At 45.3% G+C, this 18,543-nt stretch overlaps 1 protein-coding gene across 2 annotated transcripts in view; it reads right to left on the bottom strand.

Moving 5' to 3' along the window:
• Positions 1 to 18,543, bottom strand: part of LOC119161140 (growth hormone-inducible transmembrane protein) — a 49,862-nt gene that overhangs the window by 19,131 nt on the left and 12,188 nt on the right. For both annotated transcript variants that reach the window (XM_037413490.2, XM_037413489.2), the window contains exons 3-5: positions 14,169 to 14,280; positions 8,717 to 8,858; positions 3,919 to 4,216 (exon numbers count right to left, since the gene is read on the bottom strand). In XM_037413490.2, the coding sequence (XP_037269387.1) occupies positions 3,919 to 4,216; positions 8,717 to 8,858; positions 14,169 to 14,280 (552 nt within the window). The remainder of the gene's footprint in view (positions 1 to 3,918; positions 4,217 to 8,716; positions 8,859 to 14,168; positions 14,281 to 18,543) is intronic.

An 18,543-nucleotide genomic window follows, 5' to 3' on the forward strand; every position in this document is an offset into this window, starting at 1 on the left:
ACCCCCTCCGCATTAACTTTGGTTTCAAAGCGCTTCGACTTGGCTTGAAACGATCAAAGCTCACTTCAATGCTTCACACAGCCCTTCTCTTAACTACTACAACCTGAGCTAGAGTAGTCTGGTGAACTGAGGGGAAAACATCAGGCACTCACCGCATCGATGTCGCTGACGCCGGCCGATCCCGCAGCTGCCAACCACTGTTGCGAGGCGCGCCTCCGACAACGTTACGAAGGGCGCCTCGAAATCTCACCGCTGCAACCACTGTTTCGAAAGACGGCGACGCCAACACGGTCCCGAAGGCGCCACTACTTCGAATTCAACCGGGAAGGTCACCAGCCGTTTGGTAGCGTAGGTTTCTCAGCTCGCGACTGCTTTTGCGCAGAGCTGATAGACGAGCGGACGAGACGACGGTGAGTTAAACAAGGTTTATGTACAGCATATATACAGAGGCGTTACAAATTCGGTACTGGGGCCGACAGAGAAGTGAAGAGCCGAGCTCTTCTCTCTAACACATAGCTCTACTCTCAAAATGGGCCTGCTGTCAAAGGGGTCTCTCTCGACGCGCCGCAGGGCTTCTTTTATATGCCCCGGGTCCAACCCGAAGCGCCGCTGGGCCGCGTCCTTCTTTCTCATCGAATCTGGAGAGGCTGCGCTGCAGGTGGCTGCACCCAAGGACGAGTGACGTCGCCGCGCATTGCGTCAGCCGCCAGACAGGAAGACGCCGGTTGTTTACTCGACGGGCTCGCTTGCTGAGGTGACTCACTGCACGTGGGCGACAGAAAAGCGCCGTGTGTTGACACCGTTGAGCTGTTCATCGCGTCAGGCGGCTCGCGGGCTGGCCTTGACACAGATTGCATTTTTCAGAGGCACGGACGTTCGCTGTCGACTCGCAGGCATAACAGTACATACCTGCAAACCTGGCAACTAAGAAGTTCGTAAAACCCCCGAGTGGGGAAAGAGGCGGGAGGGGGTCACCAACTTTTTCTTTAATTTGTAGCTGTGGTGGATATGCCTTTAGCAACAAGCATAATCCTGTTTTGCTGCCATGAGTCAAATCGAAACGCTGAATTATTTCCCCCCATATTTGGCACCAAAAGAGAAAAAAAAAAGCATCTTGGAAAACAAGAAAGTGGGGGGTGGGGGGAGTCCAGAACGCAAGCGGGAACATCGGTGTTGTGGTCTCATAATGGCTTGGAGGGGCCGAACATAGGAGGGTAGGGTTTTCCACTAAGGTGAGAGTCTCAAATGGGGAGCGCAAATGCTCGCGAAATTTCGCGTCTTCAAAACAACTAGCAAAACAAATGATGTCTGTAAAAACAATTCGTGTATATCTTCAAACGTGAACGGATGGGACGGCGCAGCTGGCTGCTGCGAAAGCGCGGGTCAGAGCTTTGGATGTGCTTGCTACTAGATTCTTTTGTAGAGGAACGCCAAAACGCTTCTACCCTTTTTTTATGTCTTTACCTCCTTTAATCTACCGCTACGACAGCCATGTGCCCTCGGAGCTCGTAGACCGGGACCATGGTTTTGTGTGCGGCAGTTGCGGCAAACGGTAGTTTTGTTTTCAATCCACGTGCCCTCAAAACTAAATCGTTTTATGCTATCTATGATCGCGACTGGCGCGTTTTTGTCCACAAAAGCCGCAAAAATGTTTGCTTTCCAGAAACATCTGTGACTTTGCGGAAAGCAGCTTTTCTTTGATTGGTCGAGCACTGGTCGCGTGCACACTTTCGGAGTTGTGTCAGTAATGTTGTCGCCATAAACGATCGTGTCGAACGACCATGGTTTCATCCACAACAGTTGTGGCAACGACAATCACACGCACTGTCTTTTACAGTGCGTGTGCTGGTTGCACGCGTACTTCGGATTCGAAGGTTCGAGCATGCTGCTCTCGATCGGCTTTCGTTCGACCGTTTTAGTACTGAAGTTCATACCACACGTGGCGATTAAGAAAATTGTTCGGAACATTTGAATTTCGGCCACTGGATACATAAATTTGGCTTGGGAATTTCATGAATTCGTAGCTGCCGCGATTTTGCATCACTGAGGCTCTATTGTACGTTCAGGTGATCGCCTCTGAAACTAGTTTACAATAAAATGCGGTGAGCTCGCAAAAAGCCTGTAACAGACTGACGTACATTTTTGTCAATGGGGCCAGATTTCGCACACAAATTTCGATTTCCGGGAGATTTTCATGGCAACTGTACAAACAGAAGACCCAGTGGAAATCTGGGAGTCTCCCGGACAATGCAGGAGACTTGGAAGTTATGTGATGATGATAACACGAATACATATTGTTCTCTCCTGGTGTCAGAATATACCGTATTTACTCACGTAATCCTCGCACTCGCATAATTCTCGCACCCCCCACATCGCCCCCCAAAAAATGATTTTTTTCCTCAAGTAATTATCGCACCCCCGAAAACTGCCGCAATAATGTTGTCTGCTCATTCCAGCCATTGATGATGATAGCCCGCACCATCTGGCGCCATCTCTTAAGCATCAAACGTATTGCACGGAGATCCGATCCAATCCAAGCCAAGCCAAGCCGAAGTGGCCAGTGCACGTTGCGGCGTCTTTTGTGTGTTGTGTCGGTAATCTTGGCACGTTATGGGGCGATACTGAAGCAACACGGCTGCTTCAAGTTGCAAGTGATAGATCATGCGCTAAACAACGGCAAGAGGGCCGCCAGTAGGCCCTTCGGAGCCTACGAGTTTTGTGTTCTCTACTGGTGACGGCAGCTGAAAGCCACCAAGACGCGTTGGGCCTGCCGTGTGCCTAAAACTGGGATCGATGGTAAACTTTATTTCTTCAGAAGGGAACTGCGGACGATTCTGTTAAATAGCTATCAGCCCAATACTGACGTCCTACGCTTACTTTTTGAGGGCTCCTCTTGAGCGCCGACCGTTACCTCTACGCCCGCAACGCCCACAAGCTTCACGTATAGTATTCTAATTCTCGACTATTTGCTTCAATTTTTGTGTTTCAAATAAATCTTGCCTTGTGTTGAACCTCTGCTTTTATTGTTGATTGATTGATATGTGGGGTTTAACGTCCCAAAACCACTATATGATTACGAGAGACGCCGTAGTGGAGGGCTCCGGAAATTTAGACCACCTGGGGTTCTTTAACGTGCACCCAAATCTGAGCACACGGGCCTACAACATTTCCGCCTCCATCGGAACTGCTTTTATTGTTGAGGTAAGTTCTAATTAGTACTTCTTAAAGCTTGCTGTAGGGTGCTTTTGTGAGAATTCCGATTTGCAGCCACTTCGTTTTCTTTTTCGCTCTCCGAGTTTTCGTGGAAAGTTTTCCCCGCGTATTTCTCGCACCCCCCAACTTTGCATCCATTTTCTGGCAAAAAAAAAGTGCGAGGATTATGCGAGTAAATACGGTAGCACAACGCCGTTTTTGCGCCTCTGCGACTAGCTATGGCAATGCACCGTAGCCAATCGTGGAGGCCACGCTATTTTACTAACTTAATTTTTTTATCAGAAATAAAATATGTTTCATAAAATTTTATGGAAGATTCGTAAAATCGTAAGTGCAATCGAAATTTGCACATTTTACGGGAAAACTGGAACAGTTGGCAGGTATGTAAATATTGTGCAGGCTGGCTGGGCCATGACAGATATGCTCATTTTTCTTTATGATATGTGATATATATACTATTCGAATTTGAATTATTCGACCAAAATCACTATTTACACAAGCCCAACTATCATAGCCTACTACTCTAATGCTTGCAAATTCAATAAATAGTAATACACATACAGCCAGCTCAAAAATCAATTTCATTGCCTGTTAACGAAACTTGCCATTTCTCAAGATTTGGGACTTTCCATTGCAGAATCTGCTTATTAGTTTACTATTCTGGGACTGCAAACACATGCCAATAAGCAAGAGAAAGCCACGTACCAAGAGAGGAGGCGAACACAAATCCCAGACCGATGGCGAGGGGCCCACCCATGTTAAGGAATTTGTCACTCGGGGCACAGGCAGCCACTGTGGACAGGCCCGTCACCACACCAGCAGTGTAGCACGCAGCACGCATCATTATGGGCCCACCCAAGAGGCAGAGGGGGGCCACGAGGGCACCCATGACACCACAGTGCAAGGCCCAGGCAGCCTGTTTGGCACCGAGCCCTTCCCTGTAGGGCAGCGAGCGGGCCACCATGCCTGTGCCAATCATGGCTGCAAAGCTTGCCCCTATGGCCTGCGTAAGTGCAAAAAGACAAAAGCAATGTTTGTCAAGTGTGACTGAAACAAAAGAAGAAAGCCTTGCGAAGACTTCCCAAGAAGTGCAACATGATGTAAAAATGTCTGCACAGAGCAGTAGACAAAAGAAACCAACTATATTTGATATGATACTTATACCGAGAACGTGCTAAGGAGAATGGAATTATACTGGAGTATAATCCCGATAACTAGACACCTCTAAATTTGAACTGCATGGTTGCTTACTGAAAGTGTAGTCCTTCAATAGTCTTCTTCGTCACGGAACTTCGCTGCCACGCTATGGAGGAGCTTAATATGGTGTGGAAAGCTACCGCACCGTGGCGCCACCACTGTTTAGAGGCCACACTTCTCTGGCCCTCCAGTTTGGTTCCGTAGAAATCACACACACTACCACATATGCAGCCAGTGCCAGCCGAAAGTTTGCACGTGTATTCTGTACCTGTGATTCCTTTTTCCATTAGGGCAACTTCAGGTATAGTACAGCAAGCTGCTTGTTTGCGTGAATACGTTCAGGTGCTGCGTACCGAGGTACTATTCCTAATGGGTGCTACTGAAAATATGTTGCTTTTTTTTTACATGCCAAGTGCTCGTGGAAACTTCAAGAACTCTGAGCCATAACGTGGCAAGAAACTGACCACTGCAGCATTGATTATAAGTGTGTGCGAGTCAGCGAAGCATTGTGGTTCGTTAGACATTATCCATGTGAACGATTTCACGATAAATAGTGACACCATATCATTGCCAAGAGAGGAGTCGCGCCTCAGGCTTAACACCATTTTTCGTATGTTCGACAACCTGCCAGCATACTTTACGACCCCGACTCTTAGAAAACCACTGAAAGAACCTCACAATCCATCGTGTGCAAGGAAAGTTTCCAGCCGAGATAAATGGACGATTATCCACTTATCCTAATAATTTAAAAAAGCAAGATTCCTGTGTGAACAGTTCTTTTGAACTCTACACTACCTTAGTGCTGACTGAAGGCGAAAATTGTCCATTATATCTCGACCATAAGAATTTGCATGGCTTCATTTTCTTTTAATAAAGATTGCGGTTATAATCCTATTAGGCATCCTGGTTCACCCCGGGAGTATGGAGGACATATTAAAGGGGCACTAAAGGCAAATATTAAGCTGACGTTGAGTGCTTTCTTAACAAGAAAATGCTTATTTTGATGTAACATCATATTGTAGTGATCTGCACAGCGTTGATCCACTTCCAATCACCCACCTGAAAACGGACCTTCTGACATGGCAGTCGCCTTACTCAACATAGTGTGCCTTTACTATACGGCCGCCGACACTAGCAGCAGCAGAGCGAAAGTAGCGGGAGTCACAGCAGCAACAACGGCCATCGAAATTTTTTTTTTTTTACTTGCTCAGTTTAACTGGGCCCCACTAGATGACACCACCTATCCAGCCTAACCAGACAAAAATGGAACTTTTGAACAAGTTGCATCATTACCTACAGTAATGCCAGGTGGTTCTTTTTCACATTGAATTAAACAGGAACAGACAAGCAGCTTTTTCAAGCAGCTTTTTCTTATGTGTTGCAATGCAAGGAAAGGTCTTTTTCCATTGCAGCTGGTTTGATTACCAGTGATTAATTGTAGTCTGACTGTTTGATTTCATTGGGATCATTTCAAGATGTACTAATTGCAGCACGTGTGGTGTCATACATTTACCCTTGATTTCTCGATTAGTAGGGCACTGCAGTTGATAATATTGACGTTTTAGACATTCCCAAACATTTATCTTTCCCTCTTACGTAAATTGCTATTTGCCTTTAGCATTCTTTTAATCCATGCGGTTTTCATTAGAGATGTTGACAAGAAACAGTGTTAGAAAACTGTGCCGCACCCCTTCACCGATATGCCTGAAAACAAGCAAATTTCTTAAGGCCTGAAAACGATGACAGTTCCTATCAAGAAACCGTTTCATTGACTGTTATGATTTGTTGTGCCTGTTTCAACCAGCTAGATTACCGGCAGGCTCCCATCCTTGAACATTTCCTCTTACGTAAATCCCTGAACCTTAAGCTCAGATTGTCAAGCATTTAAAATGTGGGCTTTTGGGCCGTGGCTGGCCCAGAAACCCCCAGGAAGGAGACCAAAACAGACCAGCAACCATCTTGTGTAAAGTCAAGCCGAGCAGCAGATGGACAAGGAGTTTTTTAATAACGTCATGTGAAATTTTTGCTGAAAAAAAGGTGGGTTCATTACATGAGTAAATACAGTAATTGCTCGACAAAAGATGCAAATATCGTACGAAAGGAGAAGGCTTTCTAGCTGGAATGTACCAGTGAAGAAAAAATACAAGCATCACCTGTGGCAACCACTCAACTTGGTGGCCTTCCTTTTACTGCAGCGCCCTTAGCGGCTGCCTCTAGCTTCATAATTAACAAAGGCAGCAGTTTCATGACCAGAAAAGCTATTGAGGGACTATGCCGAAAGGATGTAGGCATTTGAACAAAAACCATGAATTCGAACTCTAAAAGCTAAATAGTAAAAGCTAAAAGCTTTTACTATTTATTTCACACAAACTTGTGCCTTTGAGAAAAAAGTCAGTTGTCTCTAGAATTTTTTACCTAACTTGACTACCTACAGTAGGCATGCGAGGATATAGTGCACATATAGCTACAGTTAAACCTCGTTATAACGAAATTGGAGGGCCGCCGCTATTTGCTTGTTATAACCAATATTTCCTTATAGCCGTAGCGAGCATTTACCGCAAATATTATGCACAGTACTTACCCCCAAAAAATAGCGGGCAAAATAGCATTCCGCCGCACGGCGGTATGCAACAAAATAACCGCATTCCCAAATGAAAAGGAAAAAAGTCATGCACCTGTTTTAATGCACTTCAAAATACACAGCTTGCATTTCAGGCAGACTTAGCTGCAAAGAAGTCCGTAATTAGACGTTGATGCATCTTCCTGATGCGAACGATGGCTCTCTCAGCTGCGGCCGCAATGTTCAAGCCATCTTCGCCGCCCTCGTGAGCGCCGAAGTAGCGGCGCAGTACGTCCACCGCGTCTAATGCCTCCGACGCCGTCGGCACGTTTGTCTCCTGTTCCACGTTGCCTTTCTTGCCACGTTGCCTTTCTTGGTCCCCAATTCGACGGCTCTTATCATAGCCGCCTTCTGATCTAGCGTTATGCGCTTTCGCTTCCCGCCTGGCGCATTCATGTTGCTGGAATCACGAGCGCAGCACGATAAAAGGCGGAAGCGGTTGAAAAAGAGAAGAAACACGCACGCAAAAGCAACGCGGCTCACGTCGGCGAGCGACAACACTTGCAGAGAAAGTGACTGTGAAAAGGAAGGGGCGCTCTTTTGCGCTGCCCTCTAGGAACCGGTTACTCAAGGGGAAGGGGGTATGTAAGATTAGGAAGCGCGCCTCAGTGCCATGAGAAAGGGGAGAGGGAGAATATAAAGAAGACACAAAAGAAAAGAAAAGGGCGAGATGTTCGCGGAGCGCTCCGCTGTCTGTGGTAGCCAAGCGGCGTACGTGCAGCGAACTCTCCTCCGGAAACAGCGCGTGCCGTCTGCTTTGCGCGCGTTGCTGGAGGGCGCGTGGCGGGAGTTTTGAACTGCTAAATACAGTTCTCGCGTTGCGCTCCGTCTCAAATTCGCGTTGTGCACTGTCGTGACATCGGCTCAAGATTTTACTTCCTAACAAAACTTGTTCGTTATATCCCATAACAGGCAAATTTTGCCTCGTTAAAACGAGGTTTTGAATACATTGGTTTGTATGGGGACTTTCAAGGGGAATTAGGATTTGCTCGTTATATCCATTATTTCGTTATAGCCCGTCTCGTTATAACGAGGTTTAACTGTATAATCCACCTCTGCTTGCCTGGCCTTTCTACACCTTCCGCACCACAGATCCCTTATTTTAAAGCACAGTTCTTCAATCACAGAGCTGTGAAACTCTTTATTGGATGGCTCCATGAACCAAAGTATTGACGTGCCATCGGCCAAAACTGCGGAGGCCTTCAAATTCTATTGAAAACTCTACGTGGAAAAATAAGCAAATAAATGACATTTGTCGCGCTGCGTTACACAAAGCCCGCAAGCAATATCGGATTGATGCAGCGAGCAGAGTGTTTATGTTCGCAGCTAACATTTCGCAGATGATACAGCGGCCACACAACTCTTCGACCTTTCTTGAAAGTGATTCTCTATACTCTTGCCCCAACAGCTCATGCAATGACAGTGAAGACTGTAGCAATCATGACATTGTGGTGTGTTTTCTACAGTTGATCCAGGCGGCACGTCAGTTCACTATCCTTCGCAAATTGGTTCTTGGGCATGTCCGAATTTCGGTATCGACTTTCGCAACTAGTATGGCTGAAGAACTCTGCCTGCAGGGAGTATCGGCTGCCTATGCACTCGCCCACCTGTCGCTTTGAGGAAGACGCATGCGCAGCAAGACTGAATCGCACTCTCTGCTCATGTCCTGGATGGCATCACACTTACCAACCAAGAGTTGCGCATCACCAAGTTGAGCATGGCTGGATGGCGGCTCACTGCCAATGCAGAAGCTGCCGTGATGACAATGCTACCTCCAAAGTAGGTGTAGGTGTCACGCACCCTCTGCCGTACGTACTCTGGCCATACCCTGCAATGTTTTTCCACGCAATTCAATCAAAACTGAAAGAAAAGCGAGAACAAAGCGTGCACATGAAAGAGAAACAGTCACTCAGAGTGGGAGCCTTCAGTGATGTAACTGTTGGGTTTAACAAAACGTCACGCCTCCTAGCATTTGATGATAGAGATGATGAAGCACTGACGTAATAAAAAACGAAAAGAAAAAAAAATGCCAATCTTATGTTTTTGGTACACTAGCAGACCTCACGTTCCACATCACCTAGTCAGAAATCCACTCCCATTGCAATTTGGCAAGTATTGCTTCCACTACAAGGCTAATAGTTAGTGGGCTGAGGTCAACACAGAAAATATTCATTAAAGAAACAAAAAGAACTGCGATGGTTTCAGCATGAGCAATGCGAGCACTTTGAAAAGGAAACACACAGAACAATGCTATGCATTAAGTGGCCCAGCAAACCACCTTGCTTGTCTTTATTGAAGAGATTGTGCGGCCTGTTTAGTAGTTATCTTCCACTTAACTACTGTGAATATTAAATAATGAGGCAGCCAGATTTATAAAGCAAAGGTGCAGTTGGGGTTTCATGCTCAAAAAGATTAAAATTAGGTTTGCACACTGATATACAGCAATGTACAATAGATAATGAAATAATCAGAATCAGCGAAAACTGCTGGTAATACCGAACTAAAGTTAACAAAAAACAAAAACAAGAACTTAGAACAATGAAAAAGTGCATTCATTTCTTAAGCGAACCAGAAAGGTTGTGCATTTACAAACGTGTACACGTGCTTACACGTGACCACATCAGCATGCGTTGGCCACTCTCACGTTGGCCATATCCCTTTTTATCTCCAGTTTTTTGTCAAGCAGAAAAGATTTTGATAATCTTCTCTAGTAAGAGGATACTCAAAAGCAGGCAGAAAAATTAAGGAAATGGCAAGTTCAAGAGAGAACCGTGTCCAGTATACCGGACACTGCAATTTATTTGTGAAACAAATAGCTACAGACATTCTGCTCTCTTTCTCGAAAAAAATGCTTCTTCTGGCCCAGTTACAAGGTTAGTTAGACAATACAAGAACAGTTTATTTTGACAAGACAAAAAGAAAAAAAGCTACGCAAAGATACTTGTCGCACATAGTGTTTAGCCCTATGGAGAGAAAAAAAAAAAAAAAAAAACTTAGGAGGAAGCATGCCTAGTGTCCACATGCTAACCACCTACGAAGCTGCCACCTCTGCATGTTAAATGTGCTAAATGATCTACATAGAATCCCAGCATGCTCCCATCTCATTTATGTCTGGGCTTCAAGGACTTTAGATGTCGCTCCCTAGCAGTCTTTTTCTTCCCTAATTTAGCATAATGCGCGCGAATTGCATCCCTGGGCCCAGCGTACAGGACAAAGATACATTCCCACGTTGCGAGCAAATTTCTGTCTAAAAAGGCTACCTTTTCACAATATCGTTAGCTCACATGACTGAAGTGATTTCAATCGCGCAAAGACAGCTCCCCCCCCCCCCCCCCCCAAAAAAAAAGTAAGTTACCATACTTCAGTGTCCCGAGCACGTCAGCTCACTCGTGGTTGATGCCATTACTCTGATGTGCACTCATACAAGCAACTGGTGAAGGATCCACACTTATAAATATATAGCTTTCCCTTAGGGAAGGACCAAAAGCAGTTTCCGTTCAGATTTCAGGGGTGCGATTGCGGAACCATTCCATTAGTGTTTATCTATGCTTTTCTATGCACCCGGCTATGCCATTAGCCATGTGCGATTGGTCGAAGTGTATACGAAGTGCGCTTCGACCAATCCCAGACGGCTAATGGCAGCGAAAAGCAAGAAAAAAAAAAGGAATAGAATCGTTCCACGATTGCAGCCCAGCTTTGCTTGCTTTTGTGGCACATTTTTCTTATGTCCAGAACATGAGTTTCGGGGTCGAAAAGGGATGTAAACATGGTGTCATTGCCATTTTCCCGACCTGCCATTACCCTGATTAAAGGGTGCCACGGTACCAGCCTTACCAGTGTGATCGTGATGGAGCAAGAATTGTTCATGAGCAAACTAGGAATTATATGTTGTAGAGTCGATATTGTTAAACACTGCAGTAGCTAGATACTGCAATCATTTTATCTTTCAAGCAAGTGCGGTGTGGCTGCTGAAGTCTATGGTGAATCTTAAGTTACTTAAGCTGTTTGAAAGTGGCCTTAAAAACTAGATTCCCCAGACAGAAAGGCACCATGATCCCACCCCATGTAAGGAGACTTTCCAGCACTCTGCGGGATTGCTCAACTTCTGGGCTTTCAGGACACAAAAACATTACCCCGTCATCTGCATCCCATCTCCTTTTTACTTTTTGAACTTTTGTTTCAGCTAACCACTATTGAGCATATACTTTTGAATTGTTAGCTAAGTGCGATTCGCATGCTGTCCCTATTTTTGTATCAATTGGAAAATTCTCGCTCCTCGCATATTGTGTAACTACTGAGTGATCTCAATTACACAACAGTCGTTCGTAAAATGGTAATCATACCTTGAAGAGAATCAATGTTTGATATTAGAACTTCGAATAAACTGCAGCTATGGCCTTTCAGACTAACTTACGTAAACTATGTGCAAAAGTGCAAAATATAATACAGTCGAATCTCAATAATTCGAACTCGAAGGGGCCCGAAAATTTGTTCGGATTAAAAGTTCGAATTGATGAAAGCTAAATAAACGAAGGACTCTCCATGCAGTGGCGCATGTGCATTGAGCTAACACACAAGGGAGAAGTTTCAGAAGACTTAATTTATTCACAAATCACAGGGCATTCGTTATTAATTGAAGTAATCGATGATTTGCATCTGCACCTGTTTGCCTTGCAGAGAGTCAATCAATTTCGCACGCAGCTTGCAAAGCATTTCTATTTCGGCTTCAGCATTCTCCTGGCAAGAGAAGTTGCGCGCGGAAATTTCCAGCGCCGACACTTCCTAAAGACGACGACAACAACGACTGCACAGCAGAGCCTCTCCGTTATGCAGCCGCAGCATGGCCAGCATGTGACGAGAAAGGAGGAGCATCTCCAAGCGGCAAAAAATGAGTGTCCCACACTGACCGCAATGGCAACAGGCGGCGCTGCTCGGCACTCTCACGTTTAAATGCATATATATACCCCATAAAGTGGACGGGGAGATAGCCGTTATGGTAGTTGGACGCATTATTCAAATGTCGTGAGAGGGGAGGCTCAAGCTACTGCACTTGTCAGTGAGTAATATATATATATATATATATATAACGTGTAACCTAAACAATGAATATACACAAAATGGTAAATTGACTGAAATTATGCAAATTTTAATGTGCCGTACCTTATCAATTTCGAAGACACCTGTACAGTTACATGCGATGGCTTTTGACCCAGCGGCACATAGCGAAGCCACTTTTCTTAATGTGACATTATACACGATATGAGATTAAATTCACATGCCTTTTTCCTTCTGACCCATCCCCCTCATATGCGCAGTGACGCAAGCTTGGCCATGAGCAATTTGACGTACCACCGAGCTCCTTTATTGGGCCTCTGCCCTACAAAACGGTGTCTTGCTTCTGCGGCGATGCAATCTGGGTGGCGCAGTGTACATTTTCATTTCGGTGTGCTGCCCTCTGCCGTTTCGTAGAGCCTGAGATCAGCAGGAGAAGCAATATTGCCACAATAAAAATCTCCAATATAAGGAGACGTCTTGATACTTTAATGCAAGGATAAGGGTGCTCCTCGTACTGTGCTTCCTCCCCGCGCCCCTATCATGCGTGCTCATGTCAGTGATGTCTTGCTCGGTTGTTGGCTGCATGCCAATGACTTTTGCCGACGTTGTGTCACCTTGCCGACGTGGGCAGAGTCACAATGACTGGCTACGCCTTCCCTCTTCCTATGACGAAAAAGGGTGGCGAGGCCGGGTAAAAATTTTAAACCAGCTGAAACGGATGTTTTAGCCCCTGTAACTTCCTTATTATAGCACGCATTCGCAAAATTCTAGTGGCAGCATGTTCATATCTGTTGCTTCTGCGGCCCCAGTGTGGTGAGGGCTTGTCAAGAGGTTTAAGTCCTCCTTTTGCCTTACCTTGCGGGAAAACTATGTAGTTGTGGGTGCCCAAAATAAAATTTAAAAAAAATGTGCGCATACCGTATTTACTTGAAAATAGGTCGGGCACGAATATAGGTCGACCCCTATGTATAGTGTTCCACGAGAAAGAAAAAAAAAAGGATATTCGAATACAGGTCGACCAATGTTTTTTTTTTTTAGTTTAAAAACAGAGAAATTGAAATGTAGCACACTTTCATTTGCATAACTTGGCGCCCTAATCGCTGCCGGGGCCGTCATCTTGTCAGATGTGCAAGATGATATCATCAGATTCTTCGCAAGCATCTGCGGCTTCCCAAATCAAGTCGTCCTTGCTGCCACCACTGCCGATTGCTGGGCGGCAAAAGGCACAACGCCAACATTTGCATGCAAACAGACGGTCCCGCAGCTTTTGCCAACCCCTAATCAATGTCTCATTTACACAGAACTCACACTGCACGGCACAATTACAGAGTCCTTGGTAAAAAGTATCACTTGGCACTAGAAGACACCTCTGTAGCTCTGCCAATGTGACATCGTCGCAACTGCGCGCGACCAAATGGTTGTGGTGGTTAGAAGAAAAAGAAGGCGCTTAATTTCTGCGGCCCGGTAAGGAGCACTGCATAGGGCCTAAAGCAAATGCGAACCGCCACGCCGATCATACAATGAACAAAGTGCAAGGCAGTGACGGCGAGGCCGCAGACCAGTGCCAGTGCGACTGCATGCCAGAAGGCAGTACCGGAAGCATTGCTAGCGGGCTAAGGACTTCACGGCCAATACCTAAGGATATCGTGGGTTTCACTGCTAACACCGCGGAGCGACTGCATTTCGCGGGGCGGTATGTGGCTATTGCATAAATAACTTTTTTCTCAATTACTTAGGTATTTTCAGGATTTTATGGCATATAACATGCGTATGCAGCAGAAGCTGCTTGAAGAACAGCGGGCACAGCAGTTGACCGCCATAAGCTCGGCGCTATTTGCTGGTTTTATAGTGAATACAGGACAAGATTCTTCGGTCATGAATATAGGTCAATAGCTGGTTATAAACAACATTTTCGTCAAAAAAAAGGCCGACCTATATTCAAATAAACAGGCTATTTCTCTTCGTAACAACTTCTGGACCTCAGGGTTGTTTACTGGTTCTTGAATGGTATGCAGGCAAGGTGCCATACACCAACTATGTACAGGCGCAGCTCAGCCAGGAGTTCCACTTGAATAATACTCACATGGATTTCTCAAAGGCTCCAGCTTCACTCGACATGCCCAGTCCATAGTAGCACAGTGCTCCCAGCCCAAAGGCCGATGCTCCTGCCAGAACACCTTTCCCCACAGTGAATGCTGCAAGAAAATTGCGGTGAATTTCTTTAGGAAGAGTGTTGTAGTGTGCAGTGCATTTATTGGAGCCAGACAGAAGCATGGTTGTAAGATACATCTGATGTCCTTTCTATGTCGGGAAATGTTGATTGATATGTGGGGTTTAACGTCCCAAAACCACGATATGACTGAGAGATGCCGTAGTGGAGGGCTCCAAAAATTTTGACCACCTGGGGTTCTTTAACGTGCACCCAAATCTGAGCACACGGGCCTACAACATTTCCGCCTCCATCGGAAATGCAGCCGCCGCAGCCGGGATTCGATCGCGCGACCTGCGGGTCAGCAGCCGAGTACCTTTGCCACTAGACCACTGCGGCAGGGCATATGTCGGGCAATGTTACCTGCATAGTGGCTGCAACCAAGTAGTATTATCCAAAATCAAATAAACTTTTCAAAAGTGCCAACATATTCCAATTCAAAACGTCTCACACTTAATAAAAATCATGCCCAAGTACAGTAAAACCTCGTTAATGCAAACTGTTATTTAGAAACACCGCTCAATTCCAAGTATTTTAGCTGTCCCGTATTTTACAATGCAAGTTTGAGCAGATAATTTGAAACGGCGGCCAGCACAAGTCCGGTTAATCCGCAAACTTTGGGTGCAGTGTGCCGATTCCCGATCCCAATTTCGCCACAAATCTGGGAAAACGACGGCCCTTAAAAGGCACTAGACGATGTTCTTTAGTGATGCTAATGAGTGGTAGCCGAAGAACCTCTGCCTCGCTACTTCCAGCATTAAAAATAAAATTATATACATAAAAAACTGTCTCGTAATCTGTTGAAATATGCGCCTGTGGAAAGCATGAAATGCTTCACTGCAATACAGCAGCGGGCAGCGTGTCGCATGCTTCTTGCAACGTCAGTGCGACACGATTTATCCATTCTTTCTGTGAATTTAAAGAAATTAATAAAGGACAGTCTGGAGAAATCCGCGATGCATGCGAAACTTCGAGTGCCGGTTGCTCCATCAATTTGCGCACTTGCACAGCTAGCAGAGTTCTTGCCTGCAATGCCCACATCGAAAACTCTCGTCGAAAGCTTCAATGGTTATGTTTTCCAGCCAAAACACATAACGAATTTTGTCGCACTGTACCATCGCTAAATTCTTTATTTTATGAGAAAGAATGGGCAAATGATTGCATCATGACCTGCTGATGCAGTGAGGAGCAGGCGACATGCTGCCCGCGTGTCACTAATGTGTTGCAGTAAAAATACTTACTTTTTTGCAAGTGCGCGCTTTAGTTGATCACGTTCTTTTTTTTTTTTTTTTTGCAGTGACAGCAGTCAGGCCTTTGTTTTCGGCAAAACAGTGACCATGTATTGCTGGAAAACATAGCCCTTGGAACCACAAACTAGCCGACACAGCAAACGACCAGCCCTGATTAAATTGAGTAATTTTAAGTTCCTTGTATTTCACTTTTTGTATGTTCTGTTAATTTGAAAACCCGCTTAATCAAAAAGTTCTCGCTGTCCCAGTGACTTCGAATTAATGAGGTTTTACTGTACTGCTGAATTTAACGGAGATGGACAACAGTGGAAAATGGCACACACGCATACCTAAAGACAACGGGATAGGCTTCTATAGATGCCAAAGCTCCAGCCTTGACTTGCTGTCTTTTTGCTAGTTTATGTAGTGTTTTGCAATTCTTCTGTTTTGATTATGTACTAATTGGTCCATCACTCAATTTTGGTTAACATTACAGGTTATGAACCCAGTTTAGCCAGGTATGCAGCATTATTGGTTAACCCTTCAAACCACCTCTGATAATAAAAAATAAAATGCATGGTTTTCTACACGCATAAAAATGTTAACATGATGTAATGAACACTTTGGGGCAACTTGTCATGTCATCTACCATGTATCAATGCTATCTACCATGTAGGGTTGTTATTTTTCAGAGCCACGACTTCAGACTACGTGACTGGTGAAGCTGTTGCTAGCCTACTGCAGTATTATGCAAGCACTTGCTTTTTGACAGCGGGTGATAGCTGTACTGCCCACATGGTGTTCATAACAATACCCTCACTGAAGCTGCCACCACTGGCTGCACCAAGCAATCTGGCATTCCCTTTAAGGCTCATTCACATTTGCCACCAGCCCATCACACGACCAGTCACAACTGGTGACTAAAAGCGATTCAAAAGTTACCATTGTTCACACCTGCACACGACCTATACTCGTTGCTACACTAAATTCACACCTGCTCGCATTGCACAAATTGTCGTGCTCTGTAAAATAAGCTGACATTCTGACCTTGCAATCTGATTGGTTCAGAGGTTGCAAATTTAGTTGCATAACTGAAAAATCGAGCAGCGAGCGACTGAGCAAAAGTAGTCGCTTTGCGACCAAACTGGTCATTTACGACCATTTGAGACTGTGGTAACACAACTGGTGCATAGCTTCGAACAAGCCTCAAAGGGGCACTGCAGCCCAAACTATGCATATTGTTTTTATTGGCCGTTTGCCATGTACCTTGATGACTGCTATGGCACTGGCGAAAGTGGTGAGAGCAATGTTTGATATTTAAATTTGCTTACAAAGTAGATTTCTGAGCCGACTATGTCGTACATCAACATGTTCTGCTGCTGGAAGTGAGGTACAGGGCTGGTTACAAGTTCACAAGCCCTGCTTCCATACAAATACATGAGATAGTGGCCTGCAAACTTATGACAGCTTCCCTCCCCCCTCGTATATGCAGGGAATCTTGAATGATTGGGAATGAAAAATATATATTATGCCCAATTATGATGTACTCAGCCTGAGGAATTTATCATTGTAGTGTGTTTAATGCTTGGCAAAGCTGCGATAAAGACACCAATTTAAGCGCCACAATAGACCCTTTGCATGAATACACCACCTGATAGTGGGCTTTTCGTCAGTTTTGATTTTTCAAAGTTCCGGAATAGAATTTGCCATGCTTAGGGCAAAGGAGCGTGACTCTGTACGAGTGCCCGTGTAGTGTGTCTGAGTGCTGCAAGCCGCCTGCATCTCACCATCTCCAAAACCACTGCAAATGAAAGCGCTCGTGCCTTGCTTTGCAAAAGTACTGCAACTGACAGCGAACCAATCAGCCGGGTGGACGAATCATCAACGCGGCTGCCGCACCGAGGTAGACGCTATATCCCATCCAGCTCGGACTTCAATAGCCAGTAACGTGGAATATCTTTTACCAGAGCTAAAATCTGCTGATGAGAAGTTACGTTCTCATAACTGTTGCAGCATCACCGATGAGGCTGGGTAATACATGAAGATGATGTGTGCCTTAATAAGAGAGGAGCAAACTCTGTTATGTGGCTTTCAATGTGCTGTTTCACATCACCTGACATTTTGGTTGTTTTGATATTTCATTTGTAACTGGTCATGACGGGATATGCGCAGGTTCGTGCATGGCTCACACGAGCATTCACAACTGTCAAAACTGAACAAAACATACACCCGGATTCATACATTTTTTTTTTACCAAACATTTTGCATAGCTTCAACAGCAGTGCACTTGATGTGTGAAAGTGAGTGTACGGTCAGGTCCGTTGAGGCATCAAGACAACTTCGTTACCAGTAACGGCCTTCTGCTAGTCAAAGTACACACTATGTACAGTACGGTCCACCGTTAAGGGGAACACGCGAACGTGTGGCCCGCGTGGCGTGAACTGGTGGCGAGATTTGTAAACGTGGCGCACGCATATAAAAGCGTGAAGGCGGCGCTTGTCGTATTTCGTCTGCTACTTTCCGCTCCTGCGCTTGCAGAGCGCTTTCGTTTTTCTGCAGAGCGATTCATGCTGCCGCTGATCTGCCGGCGCCCCGTCAGATAGTCGGCAGGCACATAGAAGGTCCAACTTACTTCTTGTGTGATATCTTGACACTTTTGAAACGATGCAATTAATAACCACAGCGGTGAAATTTTAATTAAAGGTGATATACAATGAAAAGCCATGCAATTATATCTAGAAGCATGGTGATAAATGCTTAATAATAATAAATGTTGGAATTTAACATCGTAGATTTGGAGCGACGGAGTGGAAGGCTCCAGAAATTTTAACTATCTGGGGTTGCAGTCAAAGTACACGGGCCTCGAATATTTCCGCCTTCATCAATAATGCAGCTGCCGCAGTCGGGATTTGATCCCATGACATCAGGCCAGCTGTCAAGTACCGTAAACCCTATACCATTGTGGCGAGTTAAGAAAACACTTGAGGATGAAATCTCTTGCAGGACCAATACAGCGAGAT

The sequence above is a fragment of the Rhipicephalus microplus genome, chromosome X, assembly GCF_043290135.1.
Source record: "Rhipicephalus microplus isolate Deutch F79 chromosome X, USDA_Rmic, whole genome shotgun sequence".
Classification (NCBI taxonomy): Eukaryota; Metazoa; Arthropoda; class Arachnida; order Ixodida; family Ixodidae; genus Rhipicephalus; species Rhipicephalus microplus.